General features: G+C 36.7%; 1 protein-coding gene across 6 annotated transcripts in view; it reads left to right on the top strand.

Annotated features, from left to right (window-relative positions):
* Positions 1-1,340: 1,340 nt before the first annotated feature.
* LOC18447189 (midasin-like protein) overlaps positions 1,341-21,435 on the top strand; it is a 62,879-nt gene continuing 42,784 nt past the window's right edge. For 4 of the 6 annotated variants that reach the window (XR_016059487.1, XR_016059488.1, XM_088872330.1 and 1 more), the window contains exons 1-23: positions 1,341-2,014; positions 2,183-2,487; positions 3,179-3,254; positions 3,580-3,845; positions 4,012-4,221; positions 4,321-4,496; positions 4,792-4,904; positions 5,005-5,124; positions 5,349-5,427; positions 8,437-8,562; positions 8,645-8,744; positions 8,850-8,943; positions 9,083-9,217; positions 9,306-9,362; positions 9,462-9,659; positions 9,775-9,900; positions 10,055-11,827; positions 12,546-12,619; positions 12,705-12,900; positions 13,074-13,178; positions 13,281-13,598; positions 15,168-15,361; positions 15,449-15,503. Coding sequence is in view for 4 of the 6 variants with exons in the window: in XM_088872330.1 (XP_088728456.1) it covers positions 1,910-2,014; positions 2,183-2,487; positions 3,179-3,254; positions 3,580-3,845; positions 4,012-4,221; positions 4,321-4,496; positions 4,792-4,904; positions 5,005-5,124; positions 5,349-5,427; positions 8,437-8,562; positions 8,645-8,744; positions 8,850-8,943; positions 9,083-9,217; positions 9,306-9,362; positions 9,462-9,659; positions 9,775-9,900; positions 10,055-11,827; positions 12,546-12,619; positions 12,705-12,900; positions 13,074-13,178; positions 13,281-13,598; positions 15,168-15,361; positions 15,449-15,503 (5,001 nt within the window). In the remaining 2 variants the exon portion in view is untranslated. Of the gene's footprint in view, positions 2,015-2,182; positions 2,488-3,178; positions 3,255-3,579; positions 3,846-4,011; positions 4,222-4,320; positions 4,497-4,791; positions 4,905-5,004; positions 5,125-5,348; positions 5,428-8,436; positions 8,563-8,644; positions 8,745-8,849; positions 8,944-9,082; positions 9,218-9,305; positions 9,363-9,461; positions 9,660-9,774; positions 9,901-10,054; positions 11,828-12,545; positions 12,620-12,704; positions 12,901-13,073; positions 13,179-13,280; positions 13,599-15,167; positions 15,362-15,448; positions 15,504-21,435 lie in introns of those variants that run through there. The other 2 variants (XM_088872331.1, XM_088872332.1) reach the window with 2 other exon arrangements.

The raw sequence follows: 21,435 nt of genomic DNA, 5'->3' as shown, positions 1-21,435 counted from the left end.
CCTCCTTTTAACGTCGCTCGAAAACTACTTTGTTAGTATCAATAATCTTAACATCAGGACAATGAAACAAACTCCACCCCCTTTGGGGCAGGTCAGATAAGCCAAGAAAATCAGCAATAGAAAGCGAGAAAGAACTTGTCACAAAAAATTCTGATTTGATATCTAGATGCTCCCAAGCTACTCGATCCACCACCACCAAATGAGAGCTTGAATCCACTATCCCGCCATTCTTACTACCAAAAACACCTACGTCCCTCTCATCCAGAGCTTTTCTCCCGTCCATGACATCTCATAACCCATGAATCGGAGGTCCGCTATCTTATCCATCAGATTTCCTCACCCTCTGACACGTGAGCTATTTTTCTCTTCACCCTCATCACCTAAAATCTCTTAATCCCCATGTTTATTTTTATATTATATATTAAATTTCTAAATTATGGAATTTATCTTTTTCAAAAGGGATAATTTAATTCTTTTTTTATTATTTATCTCTTCCCCACGTGAGCCTTTCCTAGAATCTCTCTCTACCCTCATCTCTTAAAATCTCTCAATTCCTATGTATTGGTTTTAGAATATAGGATCACTGATACCCTCATATCCTAAAATCTCTAAATTCTTAATGTTTTTTAGAAACTAGGATCAATGAGGAAGTGCAAACATAGCTCTCTCTAAAAAGAATGATGTGTACTCTCTTTATACTCTCTATATCTCTCTTTCAGGTCTCGTCTCCCAATTTTAGAACCTATATTATCTTTAAATTTTTTTTTTTCAAAATTTTGTTATATTTCAAAAGAAAGAAAATTCATCTCTCTCTCCCCCACACACCTCACACATATCTCTTTCCGCAAAAAGAATGAGGTATACTCTATCTCTCCTAAAAAAAAAAGGTATTCTCTCTCGTTTGAATGTTTCTTATAGAATCAGGGTCCTTTTGTATTTCCACAACACATCTATTTAACTTTGGCTTAATAATGCAGTATAAATACATATATATATATATTTAGTTGACACTAATAGAAAATCACATTTGAAAATTTCGCAGTTGTTAATTTTTTATCCGGTTTCTATGTGGCCAAGCCCACATATTTAGAAATACAGACCTCTTAATAAATCTATTTTTTTTTTTGTTGATCGCTCTCTTAATAAATTTATTTTTGAGATGGATTTTAAGACTTAATTTTTAAGGACATGTAAATCATGAATATGAAAAAATAAATCAATTTTTAAAATTAAAAATAATAATTCTAGTAAAAAAATATTTGAACCATTAGTTTTTATTATTTTTAATGGGAAGACCTAATTGCATCCATCTTTAATATGGATGCTTTATCCGTTTAGACCGCATACGTAGAAATGCAGTTCAGCTCAATTTTCCTTAATTTTTTCGGGTGAAATAGTTCTGACCTTAGTTGGGTTTTTATCCGAGGGAGTAAATGGACCACTACTCCCGCGGGAGTATATAATATCATGCGGCTTAAACCTTATGCCCTTAGGCCGCGCCAAAATCAGTCCTTCTTAAATGTGGAAGCGGATGAAGAAAATTAGGGTTTTTGCAGTATTAATCCGGGGTTTTTATCCCGTATGAGAAGAGAAGTTGGTGTTTCTGAGGACGTAATAGGCTTTTTTAAACTATAGACTAAGAAGGCTAGGGTTTTTATTAAATTATCAGTTTGTTCTCTCTTCGAAATTTCCATTTTTCATCTTCTGTAATACTTCGATTTCTCTTGTTTTGAAATTTCGATTTTTCTTCTTTTGTAATAGTTCGATTTTTTCTTATAAAGCTTCGACTTTATATTTTCTACAGAAGTACAATCCGTATAAAATTCCCAGTTCTCTTTATATCTTCTACGGAAGGAGTTTTTTCTGTTGATTTTGAGTTGTTTTCTATAGTTTTCGGACTTGAACGATAATGAATGTTGGAAAAGGATTTTCCTGTAAATCTTCTCTAGAAAGGCTGGTAGCTCGTAATCCTTCGCTTGAATTGAATACCGATATCATCTCTCTAAAACAAAAGGTACTAACTTACGTGTTTTGATCGAATTATATTTGAATTTTGTTTAATTCATCGCGTTCTTGATTCCCCATCTGGTTAAATTGCAGCTGGATTCTGTTGAATTTTCCCATTGTGTACAAATTACCATTTGATTTTGTTTGAATTTTGGTGTTGCTTGTTTTATAATAGGGCGATGATGTGAACGAGAACGATGTTATCAAATTACTTGCCGAGTTCTTACTGGACCCGAGATTCACCATATCGATTTTGGGCTGCTTTCGGCCACTCCTTCGTGGAATAATGGATGAAGCGGTGGATTTGCTTAGGTGTTCTCATGGTTCAAGACATTCTGAAGATGAAGTTATGGAAGATTTTGATGAAGAAAATGGTTCTGGTATGAAGGTTTTCATCAGAAACGGCTGGAGCTTGAGATTACATGAACTTGCTGTACTGGCTTTTAGCCGAGCCTTAGAATTGGCCCCATTTTTACTAAGGTAAATGTCCGTTTTCAACGAAATCCAAGTTCCTGTTTTTCTTTATTGATAAAAAGGATTACTTCATATTCCGCAAATAACCTAAAAATGGATCATTTATGCTGAATTATGTGTTCCTATCCATTATTTGCTATTCATACTGACTTTGATAAACATTCTTTTAATCGGTTTTATTTAATTTGATTGGTTACTGTTTTCTGTTTGCATATTTGATTTTTTCCAATTTTTTTTACACTTATTTTCTTGTATTTTGACAGTTCCTCAGTGGAATAGCCAGAGTAACCAATTTGTTCAATATTGTTACTGAAGTAGTCCCTTCTTTTTGGGGAGTTGGACTAAAGTTATCATTAACAGTAGTCATTTAAAATCACCAAGTGGTGCCATTCCTTATTTCTCAATTCCCATGTGGGTCAATTTGTTATTGCTTTTTAGCATTAATTCTGCACTCTATGCCTAAATTGCAACTCCTATGTGGGTCAATTTGTTATTACCGTTTAGCATTAATTCTGCACTCTATGCTTAAAATTGCAAAGTGAATCAGGAATGCTTGTTAGTAGAATTTGTTAACTTGACCTGATGCAATTACCAAAAAGGAGAAATACCGAAAAGGAGAAATTGTTCCCGCTTTACAGAAAATATTTCCTTTGATTTTGGTTGGTTAAGGGTTTGCTCTCTTGTTTTGTTGTTGCAGGTCCATTTTAAATTACTTTAAGTTTGCACCTCCTCCTTTTCAACGGCTTCTACATATGGATAAAGTTGGAGAAAAGGTGATGTAGTATCTTTTCAGTTGTGCTATTTTGTTGTTTGTAAATAAAATTGCCTTTGCTTGTTCTTTGCAAAGAATTCTGGTGACGTCGTATCTTTTCAGCTGTGCTATTTTGTTGTTTGTAAATAAAACTGATGTTGCTTCTTTCGTCATTATGAAAGTCCATTAATGATCCCATCATAATTTTTGAAGTTCTCTTTTGTTTTTATTCTTGTAACAAAAGTTGAATGTAAGTTTGTGAAGTGTTTTGTTCTATTTTTTTGTTTTAATCTTTGATTTGTCAATGGACTAAAAAGCAGCTAATAGATTTATTTATTTGCATTCAGGACTCATTGGACATTGTTCGTGTATCGTATCGCTTTCTGAAATTGGAGCCCAAAGTCTTCTCTACACTTTGGGACTGGTCTTTTTTCTTGGACACAATAACAAAGTATTCAAATATTAACCCAAGCAACTCTGGGGCCTCTTCGGAGACAGTTTTGGATATAAGATGGTGCTGTGCCCAGGTGTTGTCAGTTGTCATGGGGATGAGTGATAGGGTGCCATTAGATCTTGGCCTCACAGAGGAAATGAGTTTTTCATGCTTCTTGCGGTTGGTATTTTATTTTATCTTTTCTTATGTATAACTTCACTAATTCGATGTTTGATATAGCTTTCTGTGAGTGTCATAGTTCTTGAATTCTTTTCCATTTTTTTCCCTTCCATCATTTATGGATTCATAGAGAGAGACTTATATTTGTGAACATATTATGTTTTAGCTGGGAGGAGTATTGTCAGGATGTATCATTAGAGAAGGCTGGCTGGTATGTAGAAGAATCAGGACTTTATGAAGGAAATATTGATTGCGAAAGACCTGCTTCAACTGATTTGATCAGTGAATTAGCTTATGCTAAATGTTCGTCATTAATTTCTTCTCCAACTGCTTGGCAGATGGATCGATTGAGAATGAAAATTGGAGAAACTAAATGGTATCTACTTTTACATGAGCTATGGAGCTATTTACTTTCTCACTTGAAATATGACAATTGTAGGGTTCTAAATGTTAATGTTTTTTTTTGCCTTTTTAGTAAGATGAAATTGAAACCAGAAAGGAGCCGATTTGTACTTACCTCGAGTATGAAGAGGAGCTTTGAAATGGCTCGATTGGCTGTGAGTCAAAGATGTCCTGTTCTTTTGCATGGTCCTTCTGGGGCAGGAAAGACCACACTTATCAACGAGTTGGCACATGAAACTGGAATATCAGGTTTTTGCTTTTATTTTTTTTATATTGCAATTGGCAAAGTGAATATAAGAACCTTTTGACCCAATCCAATGTGCACAGTGTATAGGAAATTCATGTCGTTTTCTTAAGAAGCACTGCTGATAACTTTCTTTAACATCACTTCATTTTTTTGGTACACTTTAAAATAACATATTTGACTCACTGCATGGTTCAGCCTAGTCCTGTCACTATTATTTTCCTTACGTTATTGTTCCATTTGGATGATCAAATGGAAAATAAGACACTTATCACGTTTCATATAACTATTGTCTTTCAGATGTTGTTTATATCCATATGGATGATCAAATTGACAGCAAGACACTTGTTGGTTGCTATGTTTGCACGGAGATTCCTGGAGAATTCAGATGGCAACCTGGTTCTATTACCCAGGTTGACTATTCACATGCCTTCCTAAGAGATATTCTTGTAGTCTTGTTGTGGACTTTATTTCATGGTTGAATTGCTTACATAGTTTAATAATTGTTTCAAGGCTGTTCTGAAAGGACTTTGGATAGTTTTTGAAGACATAGATAAAGCACCAAATGAAGTTCTCTCTGTTCTTTCACCTTTGTTAGAAGGTCGAGGATTACATATAACTGGACAAGGGCAGGTAAAGTTTTTTTCTCTCTTCTGATAAAGTAAAAATACTGAAGTATAATAATTAGAGAAGCACTACTAAATTTTTTGTCCTATGATTCGATGGGACACTTATATTTTTGTAATCATTTATGAAGCTCGATTCACTGCGGATTTTATTTGTAACTATCTTCGAACTTAATGCCTCGTTGACTAAGAATTTTTCTTCAACCAACAGTGTTTGTGATTTTTTCCCAGGAAATAAATGCTGCAGAAGGTTTTCAATTATTTGCGACAATCTCAGATCAAAAATTTAGTTGCAGTAATAATTTCATAGGTACATATTGTACTTTTTGGTTACAAAATCATTATTAATATCTTGTTTGTTCTAGTGACTTAATACATATTTGGTTCTAAAATTGTTGGTTTTGGGATTTTTCTGCCTTGAATAGCAAGTGTTCCCCCTTCCCATTCTTCCCCTGTGAAAACTTTCAATATTCAATTAGTTTCAGGTATGTTGTTTCATGGAAGCTGGAAGCCGTGGCTTCAGCAACTGTGGTACTTGTGGTTTTGTTTTTTGGCAGGGAGTGCGATAGTGGCAAAGCATCTGGAACAGGGGTCTTTGTCAGCCCCTTCTTCCATGAAGAAAACATGCCTTAAATTTTTTGGATAGCATATACAATAATTATGAAGATGAAATGTTCTTTTGACAAAAAAAAAGAAAAAGAAAAAGAAAAAAAGTGTGTATATTTTCTTGGCTTTTGTGGTTGTGTCCCAAGTAACTTGACATAATCATTTATTCTTTGTGATTTATGAAAAATGTAAGAAGTATGTGGCCATTTTTCTGGCTTTTGCGATTGTGTCCCATGCAACTTGACATAGTCATTTATTCTTTGTGATTTATGGAAAAGGGAAGAAGTATGTTGTAGCCATAAACAAGTTTCTATTGTCTCTTTGATGTGTACCTGGTGCTTTGAATGCTTAATGATTTTTGGGATATTACAATTGCTAATAAAATTTTATGATTTGTAGAGCTACATGTTTACTCCTCTGGTTTTGTGAAGCTACATGCTTGCTCCTTTGAATTTCAGATGATCAAGAAGATTTTAGTATCCATGCTATTTTGATTGAAAAGAGTGCATCGTATTGAACTGAACCACTTCAAAAGACAAGAAACATGCACACATATGGAATAGCCATTTTTTATTATTTTTTGATCGTAATATATATGAACATGTATGTATATGTATATCTATATATATAAATATGTGTATATATTTATGTATATATATATATATATATATATATATATATATATATATATATATATATATATATATATTATAACAAGTGTTTGACTGGCGCTAGGAAGCCAAAAAGATGAGAAAGATAGGTTGGGGTTAACTATATATATATGGGTATGGTTTGTATAAGGTTGAGGCTCTAAACAATCAAGGTAAGGCACACCTTCAAATAGTATCAAAAGATGTTGTTTCAGTACTGGAAATCTTTGGGATGGCTTGAAAATTTATTTTCATCTCTTATTATAAAATTTTGAGTCGTAAAAATAGTGTAGATTGAGTAGATCTATGAACACTTGAAAATTTATTTTCATCTCTAATTATAAAATTTTAAGTCTTAAAAATAGTGTAGATTGAGTAGATCTATGAACACTTGAAAATCTTGTAAATTGACGGCCCAAAAAATGCATTACAAGATGCATTATTTCCAAGACTTGAAATCTATTTTTTTCATGTCCATACATCTTGAGGTCGAGATGATCAGTTTGAGGATTTTTGGGCATCAAAACAACCTCTTCTAGTGAATTTTTGAGGAACTTCTTAATTTGAATTTTTAAGGCCTCCTCCTTATATATAGGACAACTTTATATATATATACATATATATATAAAACAAGTGTTTGGCTAGCTAGGAAGCCAAAGAGATGAGAAAGATTGGTTGGGGTTGATTAGAACTCTAATATTCTAATGGCATAGAAAATCTTTCTGGATATACTAGAGTACTTTTACCTGAACATTGATTCTGGCATTCATGTTTGGCTGGAGAGTTCAAAATCATTGATAATGACATGTCTCTCCAATAAATGTTGGTAAAAGGCATCTGAGTGGTTTGCAGGGCCTATAATGTTTTTTTTCTTGTTGGCCTTTTTCTTTCTTTGTATTGGCACAAGGAGTTTGATGTTTATTAGACAATAGCCGAAGGTGCGAATATCATGTGCAATATAATTAATAAACAATATGCCAAAATCAATGATATAAAACAGCACCAATATTGTAGTAATGTTATTTTCATAATAGTTACATAACATTTTTTGTAAATGTAGGGTGTGCGTGTTTGATATCTGAGTTGAGTTTGACGACTCTCCCAAGTGTTTTAGGAGTTTGTAAACGCCAACTTACTAGGGAGAGGTCTTGCAATCCAACTTGATTCTGGACTATTGTTTAAAACTTGATGTATGAGGGTAACCTCATTGGATCAAAATACGTAAGAACTAAACAACAGTTATATGATGGAATGTGAAAAAAAGAGAATACCATAAATGACATGTGCCAATACGATGCAGGCATGACTCCTAAGTGATACAATAAAGAAGATGGGATCTCCGTCTATTTTTTTAGTGATCACTATATGGCATTTTATTTTGCTAGTTGGGATTAAATTTTTCTGGAGGTAATCGCATGAGAATTTCTTGTTAAATGCCTTTTTGATGTATTGTTGCTTTTAGTAACAGTTAATGTGGAAGGAAAACAGCTTACTTCCATGTGTTTTTTTACTTTTGGTGTGTCATTTGTTTCATTTAGCACTGCTAGTTGATAAATGTGCGTATTTTTGGAGGAATTCGGATCTGTTTGGCAACAAAAGATACAAAATATATTGATTTTCTCAAACTACTGAAAGCTCATGACTTTGCTTGAAAAAAGAAAAATAGAATTGATTTTATTTCCTTTTTCTTTTTCATCTGAAGCTGCTTTGGCAGGTCCAAATTCTTTTCTGTATTCTGTATGGTAAGCTTTGTCATGTCAGGAAAATCATATGTGGTGCCATTATTTTCATTTCCATGAATAAATGATCTGCAACTCTTCAACCTGAATGTTTTAATCTCTAGTTAGTAATTGTCTGTTAGATTCATTTTTTATTTCCAAGGTGGTTTGTGTGATCATGCTTGATGGATTAATTGATTGAGATCATACAATTTGATCTATACTTGTGGGCTTACGGCTTTACCTGCTTAATTGATGGGTGAACAATATTCTGTTTCCCCGTTTCTATTTTTCCAAAGTTTCTGAATGTTCTTAGAGAGCGCTTTCTGGGTTTGGCTGATACAGGTACCAGCCGGCTGAGTAATTTATGGACAAAAGTGGAGGTTGTAGCTCCAACCAACAATGATGTACTAGAAATTTTGAAGTTGTCATTTCCAAGATTGGGGTCTCTTGCTATGAAACTACTAATAGGTGTGCTGGCTTTGTCAGTGATAAACCGTTCTTTCTCTGGTCAGAGTTCTTTCATAAGATTGATTGTTGTTATTGCTTGCAGATGCCTTGGAAAGAGTGAATGCTTTCTGTGCACAACATATTGGAGGGTTCCCAGTTGGTGGATCTTGTTCAGTCAGTGTTTCCAGCAGGTTCTCCTTGAGGTAATATAGGAGCTCTGTGGCAATGAAAGGACAAATAGAAATATGTGTGTGCATACTCTTCTGTGTGCTTGCTTTGTGATTTATATATTGACTATGGTCAAGCAGGCATCTCATGAAACTTAGCAAGCGGATTTCAAGTTATCTTGGTGATGATGAAACGGTGTTTCCTGATTCTACTCGTAGAAGCATGTATCGAGAGGTATCTTAGCTGGCCCTTTTCAATCCATCTTTACTTTCTGCTGATAATTTTTTTAATAAGGCTGCCTGTTTTATGCTATATGTTGGTGCCTGTTACCTTTTTCTGATCCAATCAGTTTGTCTTACTATGATTTTCCCAGGTTGTTGACATTTTTGCAGCTTCCATGGCTTCTCCTGAAAATCGACTTCTGCTAATGAAAGAAATTGCAGGAATATGGGGGTTACCTGCATCACATGCAGAATACATATTCAATCTCTACAAACCATTAGTTCAGGTTTTAATCGCAGTCTTTGCTTTTTCCTGGTTAACAATATTCGATTTTCTTCATGAATTTCTCCCCTCATGGTTCTGTTTCGTCACAGACTAAACAATCTGGTTTGCAAGTTGGAAGAGTTTTTCTGCCTATCGGTCAGGAACCGGTTTGTTTCCACTCCGTGTCATCTGGTTTTGATGCATGACTTGTGGGTTTTTCATGGTGCTTGTCAATCTCATTGCTAATCCCTGTTTTTATGCATCAGTCAGAAGGCAATATGTATCTATCACAACGTAATGAACGGCCTTTTGCGAACATTGGTAGCTCATTACGCCTTCTTGAGATGATAGCCTGCTCTGTGTTTCATAATGAGGCTGTTCTTTTGGTTGGTGAGACTGGTACTGGAAAGACAACGCTGGTGCAGAACCTTGCAAAGAGGCTTAGAAAGTCACTAACTGTCTTGGTATGCTACCGTGTGTGATTTTCTCTTTTTATAAAAATTTCCATTATGTGAAAACTCTGTTATGGTGTGATTTGCTTGTTATCAGATGTTTGAAACTCAGTTTACTGTTATGCAGAATTTAAGCCAGCAAAGTGACAGTGTTGATCTATTAGGTGGCTTTAAACCAACAGATGCTCGTATCATCTGCACCCAACTTGTAATGGAGTTTGAACAGCTTTTTACTAAGACATTTTCTCAAAAGGTTGATTTTATTTATTTATTTAATATTTTTTATGGGCCTGGATTGGGTTAGGATTGTGTAATGTCCCTTGATTTGGAACTCCGGCTTTGGTTTTACTATTTCATTGCAGCTTTTACAGATGTCATCATCTGAAACTTGATTTTGTGATTTTCAGAAAAATTCATTGTTTCTTGATGAGGTAAAAAAGGATGTACAAAAAGGGAAGTGGAAGAAGTTAATGAGGCAACTTCAAGTCGCTTTCGATGCTGTGCATAAGAAACTTCGAGAAAAAGAGAAATCTGGCTCTTATCCAAAGCGAAAGAGATTTTTCTATGAGGATTTGATGCATGGATGGGATGCCTTTTCAGTGAAGCTTGGCTCAGCCCAAAGGCAAGCAGCTCATTCAACTGATTCTCTGGCCTTCTCTTTTGTTGAAGGCGCACTGATAAAAGCACTAAGAAGTGGTTATTGGGTGTTACTTGATGAAGTTAATCTGGCTCCTCCAGAGGTTTTGCAGAGAATTAGTGGTATTCTGGAAGGGGATAATGGCACTCTTTGTTTGCCTGAAAGGGGAGATGTGGATTGTATTGATCGGCATCCTAATTTCCGCATATTCGCCTGCATGAATCCTGCAACTGATGTTGGAAAAAGAGACTTGCCTTTCTCCATTAAGAACAGGTTTACTGAATACTTCGTTGATGATTTGTTGAATGAAGATGACCTGAATATTTTCATATGTCAATGTATGGAGAAAAGTGCACCATCTTATCTGCCTGTGAATGAAATTATATGCTTTTATAAAAAAGTCAAGGAAGAATCGGAGAAAAAATGGCTGGATGGCGCCAATCAGAAGCCCCAGTTCAGCTTGCGTTCTCTAGCTCGTGCATTGGAATACACTCAAAAGGCAACTCCAAGATTTGGGGTTCAACAAGCTCTTTATGATGGGTTTTGCATGTTGTTTCGGACTATGCTGAATGGCTCTAGTGCTAAAGATATGGAGGGCTTCATCAAGCGGATTCTGTGCAAGGGGTATGATATTAGGTCGCTCGACTATTGTGAATACTGTAAAGTGGATGTCCAATCTAGTGAATTGCCTTCTGGTTCTGAACGATATGTTGTAACACCTAGCATCAAGGAACATTTGAGGAACCTTTCACGGGCTGTTTTTATTAAAAAGTATCCAGTTCTTCTTCAGGGTCCAACATCTAGTGGAAAGACTAGTCTAGTAAAGTATCTTGCTGGAGTCACCGGTCATAGATTTGTGCGTATCAACAACCATGAGCATACAGATTTGCAAGAATATCTTGGTTTTTATATAACAGATTCTTGTGGAAAACTTGTTTTCCAAGAAGGTATATTGGTTGAGGCTGTTCGTAAGGGATATTGGATAGTATTGGATGAACTCAATTTAGCTCCATCAGATGTATTGGAAGCCTTGAACCGGCTATTGGATGATAATAGAGAACTTTTTATACCGGAACTTCAAGAAACTGTGATCCCCCATCCAGACTTCATGCTTTTTGCTACTCAAAACCCACCTATCTTATATGGGGGACGTAAAATGCTTTCTCGTGCTTTCCGCAACCGTTTTTTGGAGATCCAAGTTGATGAAATCCCAGATGATGAATTGATCAAAATATTGGAGGACAGATGTTACATACCCTGGAGTCGTGCGAACATGATGGTGAAAGTTATGAAGGAGTTGCAAATGCGTCGGCAAGGCAGTAAAGTTTTTGCTGGAAAACATGGATTTATTACACCACGCGATTTGTTTAGATGGGGGGACCGATATGGAGCTTTTGAAGGAACTTCGAATGAGGATTTGGCAAACGATGGATATTATTTACTTGCTGAGAGATTGCGAGTTGAAAGTGAGAAGGATGTTGTCCAAAAAGCTTTGGAGGACATTCTTAAAGTGAAAATTATCAAGGAAGAGCTTTATAAAAAGGTTTGTTTAAAGCATTTTGTGGTTTTCGTACTTTTTATTCACTTTCATCTACTCTTGAAGCTTATATAATGTAATAAAATAGATTATTGTGGATTTATATGGAAGTTAGAGTTTAAAGCATTTTCTAGATTTGACTTGGTTGATTGCGATGCTGAGTCAAGTTTTTGACTTTCCCTAACTAGCTTGAATGACTTCATAAATGTCAATGTCCTAAATAGAATTTTAATATTATATCATATCCCACTCTTAGAAACAACTGAAATGATTCTTCTATACAGATCAATCTACTTTGATTGTTCATTGATTTTTGAGAAACCTGACATGCTAGTTAAGTGCTTATTGGGAAAGATGAATTTGTTAGTTCTGTGGCTACACCCTTGCTTCCTATAACAATGACAATTTCATCGAAAGAAAATGAAGTTCATATTTAAGAAAAACCCTATTTTATTTTTCTAATACGAGAATCCACTTGTTTTAATATTGCCTTCATGTCATCCTGACCTGTTATTGTGCTTCTTAAAGCTTCTCTTGGGTGTTCCCTAGAAGCATACTTGTCCGTATCGAACCTTTCCAAGTTGACTCTATCAAGACACTAGCAGTTTTTAAGACTCAGCTGGAATCATATCAATCTTTTTATTTTTAATTAGCAAATATTGTTTCAATTATAAGTGACCTGTCTTTTCTAACTATTTTCTTAAAATTCTCTTCTGAAACACAGGAAGCATCCCAGTGGTGTGATATAATGCACAAATCTCAAAGTTTTGATGTACTGGAAAATCTTGGATTTCGGAAGTAAGAAGTTATATTCATGGAACTTTTTTTTTGGGGCATGTTGTGTGCCATATTTAATCTAATTACTTCTGTTGGAATTGTACAGAATTGTATGGACAGGGAGCATGCTGAGATTATATTTTCTTATTGAACGTTGCTATGAGCGGCGTGAGCCTGTGCTTCTTGTTGGTGAAACTAGCGGTGGGAAGACAACTGTATGCCAGCTGCTGAGCCTTATCAAGGGATCACGATTGAATATATTAAATTGTCATCAATATACTGAAACATCAGATTTTCTTGGGGTTGGTTGGGGAGATCTTTCGTTTGTTCCTTTCTTTTCTTTACTTTATTATTGTGAATTGTTTGGCTTATAGATGTGCCTACGTGGTGATAGTTGATCCTCTTGTCTTTTAACTATTTTATTGTTTATTGGTGTTACTTTCAATATTGATGTAAGGCATGCTGTTGTTTCTAGGGTTTCCATCCGGTGCGTGATCGGGAAAACATTGCTGCTTCATTCAGAGAACACATTCAACAAATTAAGCTTTCACAATTGTTCATGAGGTTTGCAGGAGGCAAGGTGTGCACGTTTCTGTTGTTGTAACAATTATGCTCTACTCAATTGCTTGAGATTCTGAATTTCACTCCTGATTCTTCTGTCTTTCTTTCTCTCCTTTCATAGATGCTGTCTTTGAATATTGAAGAGGCTGGCAGCACTTTGGATCACATCAGGGTAGTGCTCAATCGTATTAGAAAAGCTCATCAAGACAGTGACGGCCGTCAAACTTCTGTTGTAAGGAATGATCTTGTTGACATGGAAAAGATGGTTGACAATCTTATTGACTCGCATAAAAAATGGCAAACACTTTTTGTTTGGCAAGATGGACCACTTGTTAAGTCAATGAAGAATGGTGAATGGTTTCTTTTAGATGAAATTTCTCTTGCTGATGATAGCGTTCTTGAAAGATTGAACAGTGTGCTAGAGCCTGCGAGGTGCTTGGTGAGTTTGGCCATCCTGTTAGGGCTACTACGCTGAACATCAGTTCACAGTAATTATATGTTGATTTTTATTATGTAAATGAAATTATCTTAATGACAATCCAGGGGGTCTTTAATGTCAGTTTTGATTGTTGTTATACCGTCATCTCTTTGCATTGATATTTGCTTCAACAAAATCATAAACCAAATGAATGCAGTTTAGCTATTTTTGTGTTTGGGTTTTTGTTGAAAGTTGTACAGTTGTACTCATGCCATATTTCTTAATTCCTAGCTTTTGTTCCCTGCGCCTTGGTCCCACTTATGGAGGTTATGTGGGTTTATTCATTTGTTTCTTTTATCAAACTTCAATTTGTGAGGATTGTTTAATGTTGCAAGTACTCTTAGCTTAAGGTTGTTGCTATATTTAGAGTGTGCTGTGGTGAGATGATGCTGGCAGGGCATGACTGTAACTATGGTTATGGATATGTTCTGAGTTTGAAGTTTTGAACTTTGAAATGATCGCAAGGAAACTTCCTTGAGTCCCTCAGCCTTTCTCTTTGTTGTATTTTTGGAAAGGACTTGAGGGAAGTTTATTAGTGGAGTTCAATAATAAGAAGAGTGAAATGAGCACATGGTGGGGTGATTCAATGGATACCTCTGTAATCTAGGACTGTTAGTTTTCAAAGATCTGAGCTTTGGCCTCATGCATGTGACGTGGTCGCTTGAATCTTTTTAAGGTATTAGGTGTTGTTGGAACTGGATGATCGATACATTGATCGTTTTGTTCAATCTTTGTCTCAGTGGCCTTATAGCCTTGTTGTTATAACTCACACTAGAGGTGTTGGAAATCGCAGGATGATGTTATGATAGCATTTGATTGCTGGCCTTCACTTATGCAATGGCCTCTTGAGTTAGTTCAATCGCTTGCTTATAACAAGTTTTAAGTGCCTAACGGGTTCCTCAAATGATAGCCACAATCCATATTTTATAGGATTTGTGGAATTACATTTCAGATGCTCTGAGCAAAATGTCCTACAGCCCTCATGACTTTTTACTGTTGGGTTTATGGTTGTCACTTTTTTGGTTTTTGAAATGTTAGTATATTAAAGAATATTGTGCTGGGTGCCTAGCAACTCAATCGCAAATATTCAATTGGGTAGCCTGAATCTTTATTCTTCATCGAACCAATGTGCCTTATTTGGGCTTTATTCTTTCCTTTGTGGTGATTGAAACTTTGTGGTGTCGTTTCCTGTTCTACTATTCACATGTTGATGGAGCTCGAGCAGTTGAAATAAATTTTGTTCTATCAGTACTCTCATTTATTTCTTTATGAGGCATTTTTTAAGTGCATTTCTTGTTTCTTTATGGTTGCTAGGGAATGTTCACTCTTATTGATGTTTCTTGTATCAGACATACCACTTCCTCCAAATATGTTTTGATTTCTTCTAATTTTTCCCACCTTAGTTGATCCTTGATGTTTGACATTGTATCTTACTTGTATACTTCTGTGGTGTTGAAATATTCACTTGTGTAAGTTCACGAGGTTTGGTGTAACTGAATGTTCTGTCCTTCAAATATTGTTGCTTTGTAGACTTTGGCTGAGAAAGGAGGTGCTGTTTTGGAAGAATTAGAAGCACATAAAAATTTTTTTATTCTTGCTACGATGAATCCTGGTGGGGATTTTGGAAAAAAGGAGTTATCCCCTGCACTTCGTAATCGATTCACTGAGATATGGGTCCCTCATGTTAGTGACTTAAACGAACTGAGCGACATTGCTGTGGCAAGGTGCTTTTTCTCTCTAGTGATGTTCTTCTTCATGTTGCATGTGTCTGCCGGTTAAATGCTCTGACCACCTTTTATGATATTGTTCAGCTTTTCGAAACCAGAACTATCACGTCTTGCAACTCCAATGCTGAAATTTTGGGAAGTATGTTCAGCTTTCTTTTCTATGAATTCTTATATTGCTGTTTATCACTTTCTATTGATTTTTGTAGCCTTCCTATTTTTGATAATTTAACTTATTCCTGCAAACTTACGAAAGATCACATCTGGTGCCTGTCTGGGAACATCAGGGAGCTTTTTAACTTTTTGGGTGGTTAGTCCCATCTAATCTTATAAGTTGTCTGTGGTCAACATTCCTTAGCACCACAGCCAAGAGGCTGCCCATCAAGGAGTTAACTGTGTGTTTTCTCTTGTTGCATGTATCTATGTCTGTTTGCAATTTTATACATTTTTTCTGTCGTGTACTTTGAGGCTGTTGCCATTGAAAGCGAACTGTCTTCTATTAGCTTTAGAGAGTTCATGGACTTTTGTTTGTTTTTTCTTTTTCAATTTTTTTGGATAAACTTTCTCATCTTTGTTCCTAGAAAAATATGCCCCCCAACCTCCCAGCAAGGTCCATAAAAAGTGGATGCTACCCATTTCTCTGACATCCACACTAAAATACCTTAGAAGGGTGTTATCGATGTCCAAAAATTTCAAGATCTCTCCCGAAGTCGCCATTCACCTGCCTTTTTATTTGGTAATCTGCTTTTAATGAAAGCGAAGCAGACCTTGCCTATCGGCACATTTTTGAGATTCTCCAATGGAATACTTCTCTGTGCAGATTGTTAGGAAAAAAAAGTTGTTTATGCTGGCCAACCTTGACAGAGGGGTACTCCTTGCATTATTTGTCTGGCAAAAACATAGTTGTATTCTTGTTACTTTAGTTGTATGCTCTGTGTATTGAAATAAACATGCATTTGGTATGCAACAATTTAAAAAATGCAAAGTGAGAGAAGTGACTGTGGAATTCAAGGCAATAAAATGCGAAGTGATGGAAGTGTATTGTGGCACTTGTAAGTGAAATTGAATAGACACAATCCAAGAATGAAACCCAAGCTTCTACTAACAATTTTACTGCAAATAATGCTCCTGGAAATTCAGGAAAATATGCAAATATAATTGAAAAATAAAAGCTAACAGCTGGGAAGACTAACTCGAATGTGCTTTGGTTTACCCTCGTAGGACTTAATACCACCCTACACCTGATTTATTGACTGATGACACACTCTAATCTTATTGGTCTTTCTGAATTTTTTGAGCTCGGAAGCTTCTTTAGGCAATAACTAACAAAACTAGGGTTTTATAGAGAATAAGCACAATTAGGGTTTATTGGAACCTCTTTTTAAATAACTAGGGCATGCCACAAGGTACCTCCTTTTTCTTGGGCTGGGCATACCTCTTACTCTTCAAACCTTAACTAGGGTTAGGCTTGCGACCCCCTTAAGCCTTATGGGTGGCGTGCCACCTAGAGAGAGAGAGAGAGTGCTGGAGAGACGAGATGAGAGAGTGGGGTTTGGAGGGGAGAGTCAAGAGAGAGAGGCTATGGAAATTGTATAGAAAATGAGGGGGTAGTCCCCTCCTTATATAGGGGCCTCAAGCCACCCTTAGGTCTGCCTAACCAATTATGACTCATCATGATCAATAGGAATTTAGAAAATTTGTGAGGTGATATTAAAAGTTTTTTTTGAAAATTTTTCAAAATTTATAGAAATATCTATAACACTGAAATTAAATATCTAGAAGTCGATTGTTTCCAATGGGTCAAGAGCACTTACTGTTAGGTCACTCCACATTGAAAGGTGTGGCTGTGTGGAATTCAAGACTATAGCATTAAAAATCTTCTTTTTTTTCTTTATTATTGAAACTGAATTCCACTTACCACAATACATTGTTGTAAATAGAAAATAAAACCCTAATTACAACCTAGGATCTTTTCTTTTACTGCTAAAATAAATAAACACAATCTAAGAATAAAAACAAAACTTCTTTTATCAATTTGAGTAGAAATAATGTTCCTAAATATTCAGAATAAGCAAGCAAAACTGAAAAATAAAACAAAATAGCTGAGAAGACTTATTGGACATCCGCCTTCTTTCAACTATCATGAACAATTATTGTAGGCTGAGCTCCTTTTTCAAGGAACTATAGAATAACAGAAACGTTTGATTAAGTTTGATTCTTTATCAGATTGTAAAACCCACTTTTCGAAGAGCTCTTATGTCTCTTCGGGATCTAACATCAATTGCAATGATTCGATAAATGACTCATTGGGATAGATGAATAACACCCCCTAGAAATGTATAGGAAGTTTTCTCCTCGTACGGCTCGAGAAAAAATAAATATTGTGCTTAGGGTCTCACCCCAATAGGATTTAATACACACCAGACCCGATTTCTTGACCGATTGAGCACTTTGATCCCATTGGTCTTGCTGAATTTTCAGAGCCGGGAAGCTTCCTTATTCAATACCTCTTAAACTAAGGTTTTGGAGAGCATAAAAGACAATTAGGGTTTTGTTAGAACCCCTTAGGAACAAAGTAGGCCATGCCTCAAAGGCACCTCCCTTTCTAGGTTGGGCGTACTCCTCTCTCTATGATGAAATGGCTTGCCACCCACTTTTAATTTCTTATAGGGTTGTGTGCCACCTAGAGATAGGAAGGCGAGAGATAAGAACAAAAGATGAGAGAAAAGATTTGGGGCGTGAAGAGAGAGAGAGAGAGTTAGGAAAGAGAGGCTCCAATTGTGTATTATGAGAAGGGTGGTTCACCTACTTATATAGGCCTCAAGACCCTTTTAGGCCTATCCAATGACTCACCTTGACCAATAGGAATATAGGAAATATGTGAGGTAAGAGAAACAAATGTGAGCCATCCATCCCCACATATCTGCTATTATGATTTAGGGGGGCATATTAGGAACTTTACCCCCCATATTATTTGACCCATATCCAACTTCTAATCTAATTAGGATAAGACCAATTTAAAAACCTTCTAAAACTTCCTAATTTATCTCGAATTGTAAGAAGTCAAAATAATCTTTTTGGGTCAAAACTAATTCCTACAAAAAATAGGTCACACATAATCTTTAAATTAAAACATTAAAATAAAAGAGGAGGGTGCCCCCCTATGGGTGACACTGGGTGCCATGGGCACCACATCCTCCATGGGGGGTGGCACACATAGGGGGATGGATTCAAGGGACCCATATGTGCCCCAACACTTCCCATATTTCCAGAATTACCTTGTTTAAGGAATTTACAGCATAAATTAATTTTAGAAATTCTGAAAAAATTGTAAAATTCTCAAAAAATTTTTTAATACTGAAATTCAAATATCTAGAAGTGGACTGGTACCAATGCATCAAGAATAAGTGATTCTAACGGCACTCCACCGAACCTGGTGATTGTGATCCACAACTATCTTCTTAACTAACCCTGTGAAACCAATGACCCATAGTCTTGTACAGGGGCTCATGATTGGTTTGTCAAAGTCAGCCAATGAATAGTGGAAGCATAGCCCAGGAATGTGGATTACTGTTCCCCTTTTTAAGAGCAAGTCAAGCACATAACACTATAGTGCAAGAGGGACTCTCTCTATGCACATGTATACATACCCGTTTTTCAGGGTTGCTTCTCGATAGTGCGGTTGTCATATGTACATGCCGTGCGGAAGTTTGTTGAGGATTTAGCGCTTGCTCTCACATGCCTATATCCGCTACAAGAAACCACACTGCTCTCTGGGTTTACAAACTATCCTTGGGCATCTCTCTAATCTCAATTAGTGATGACCTCTATAAACGTTTTTTGGTAGTGCCATATGCGCAAGGGTAAGGGTTTTGGACATGACCAGGGTCATAGACTGTCTAACACTCTAACCTTTGGTAAGTCAAACAATAAACACCACAATGAAATGTATAATCCACTATAAAGGCCTTTTTGCATGCTCTCACGGCCATTAAAGGCCACAAACCCCAATACACTTGATCTAGTAACCATGTTTCACGATTGTCTTCTTGAATCAATCTTACAAGAACTGTAACCCACAATCTCATGTAGGGGCTCATGATTGGCTTGTCAAAGCTGGCCAATAAACAGTGGAACTGCGGTTCCCCTCCTTAAGAACAAGTCAAGCACCTATCACCAATGTTAGAAAACTAGCTTGGTGGCGCCTAGGCAATGGGGGATCTAAGCCCCTAGGCGGGTGCCCGGAGAGATGGGCCTCAATTGTTGATTTTTTTTAGGGTTTGGTTAAATACCAAACCCCCTAATATATGAGTTAAAATGGCTAATTTCAAAAAAAAAGAAAAAAAAAGAAAAGAAACCAGGCACTAAACCCATACCTTTGTAAATCATAAATTGTATCAAATAGTCAAACACTAATGTAAATAATATAAAGAAATCTTGAATTGTAAACAAAGTTAAACCACATCAAAACCAACCATACTAATCCACATTTAAAAAATGAAATAAATCACAAATATCACAAAAAAAAAAGTATGTATAAATATCCTATGAGAAATGTATAATTGCTCATAAAACCCTAATCGAAAACTTGAGAATCTCTAACCTCTAAAATGAAATCCTTTAAGATCTGGAAGTGTGAGCTTTGGTTGCCAAAAACATCTTTTAACAATGCATTCAAGCCCCCATCTTTTAACAATCCATTCAAGTCCCAAAAAGATTGGCTCAACTGCCTTTTGAAAGTTTCGGGTTTCCTTTCAATCTTGGATTTCTCAGAAGAACATTCGATCGGAGCATGTTTTTGGCTTGAATTTGGTTCTCCAAGGGAATTGGGGGGTTAAAATAACCCCCAAGTGGTTTTAATACAAAGAATTGGGCGGCAAAAAGACTGAAAATGCCCCTAATTGAGGGTCATTTTCACCCCTTTGTAATTTTTCGCAGGCCGCCTAGGCGTCCCGCTTGGGTTGCCCGCCGCGGCTAGCACTTGGGCGCTCGTCTTTATGCATACTCCTGTCTCTGCCCACCTAGGCCTGGGTGATGCGCCCAAGGCCTCTGGCTGCCTAGGCGGTCTGGTGGGTGAATTTTCCAATATTGCATATATCCGTAGTGCAAGGGGAACTCTTTATTCACATGTATATGCAACCCTTTTAAGGTTTGCTTCTTGGTAATGCAGCTGTCATACTTATGTCTTGTGTAGAAGTTTGTAGAGGATTAAGCCTTGCTTTCATAGGTCTACATCCGCACACAGGAGACCACACAACTCTCCTGGCTTACAAAACATCCTGGGAATTTCTTTGACCTCAATAAAGGAGGATCCTCTGTAAACCTTTTTTAGCAGTGCCATACATCTAGGGTAAGAGTTTTGGACATGATCAGTGTTATAAACTGCCTGACTCTTGGTCAGTCAACATGCACCCTCACTGATGTGTATAATTCACTATAAATGATCGGCCTTGAAAGACTACAAACCCCAACACAAAGATACAGGGACATGGCATGTTCTTTTATAAATTATTTCCTGTTGATGGACTGGAAGGACCCTTCCATCATTTCTTAACTTCGGACGCAGAACGGCGTATGAAGGTGAGCTTTAGAGGCCAACGAGAGATCCTTAATCTATTCTCATCGGTCAACTATGATAAACAGTCCCCTCTGGCCTTTCCCTTGTTTTCTCACCTTGCTCCCCCCTCGCGGGATGCCAGCACCAAGAGGTCTCCCAGGTTGGCCTCCTCTGCCCCTCCCCTGGTGTTGCCTTGAAAATCATAACCTGGAACGTCCGCAGCTTGGGACAGTCGCTCAAACGTAATGCCGGGAGTTGCTTGTGTGCTAAACACTGGCTCACTGTCCTTGCCCTGACCGAGTCCAAACAATCGGATCCCTCTCTCCAGTTGATCCGGCAAGTCTGGGGTCGGAAACCTTGCTCGTGGCTTTCTCTGCCTGCGACAGGGGCTTCAGGTGGTATTTGGGTCATCTGGAACCCATCTGAGCACAACTTTCTTCCCATATATGGGACTTCTCGATAACAGTGCTACTATCAAGACTGTCAGATGACTTTCCGTGGGAATTTTCCGCAATCT

Source organism: Amborella trichopoda, chromosome 7 (assembly GCF_054954075.1).
Source record: "Amborella trichopoda isolate Santa Cruz 75 chromosome 7, AtrichopodaSantaCruz75HAP2 v2.0, whole genome shotgun sequence".
NCBI classification, from domain to species: Eukaryota; Viridiplantae; Streptophyta; class Magnoliopsida; order Amborellales; family Amborellaceae; genus Amborella; species Amborella trichopoda.
Note: the sequence above shows the minus strand (reverse complement) of the source record. Positions and strands in the feature narration are given on the sequence as shown.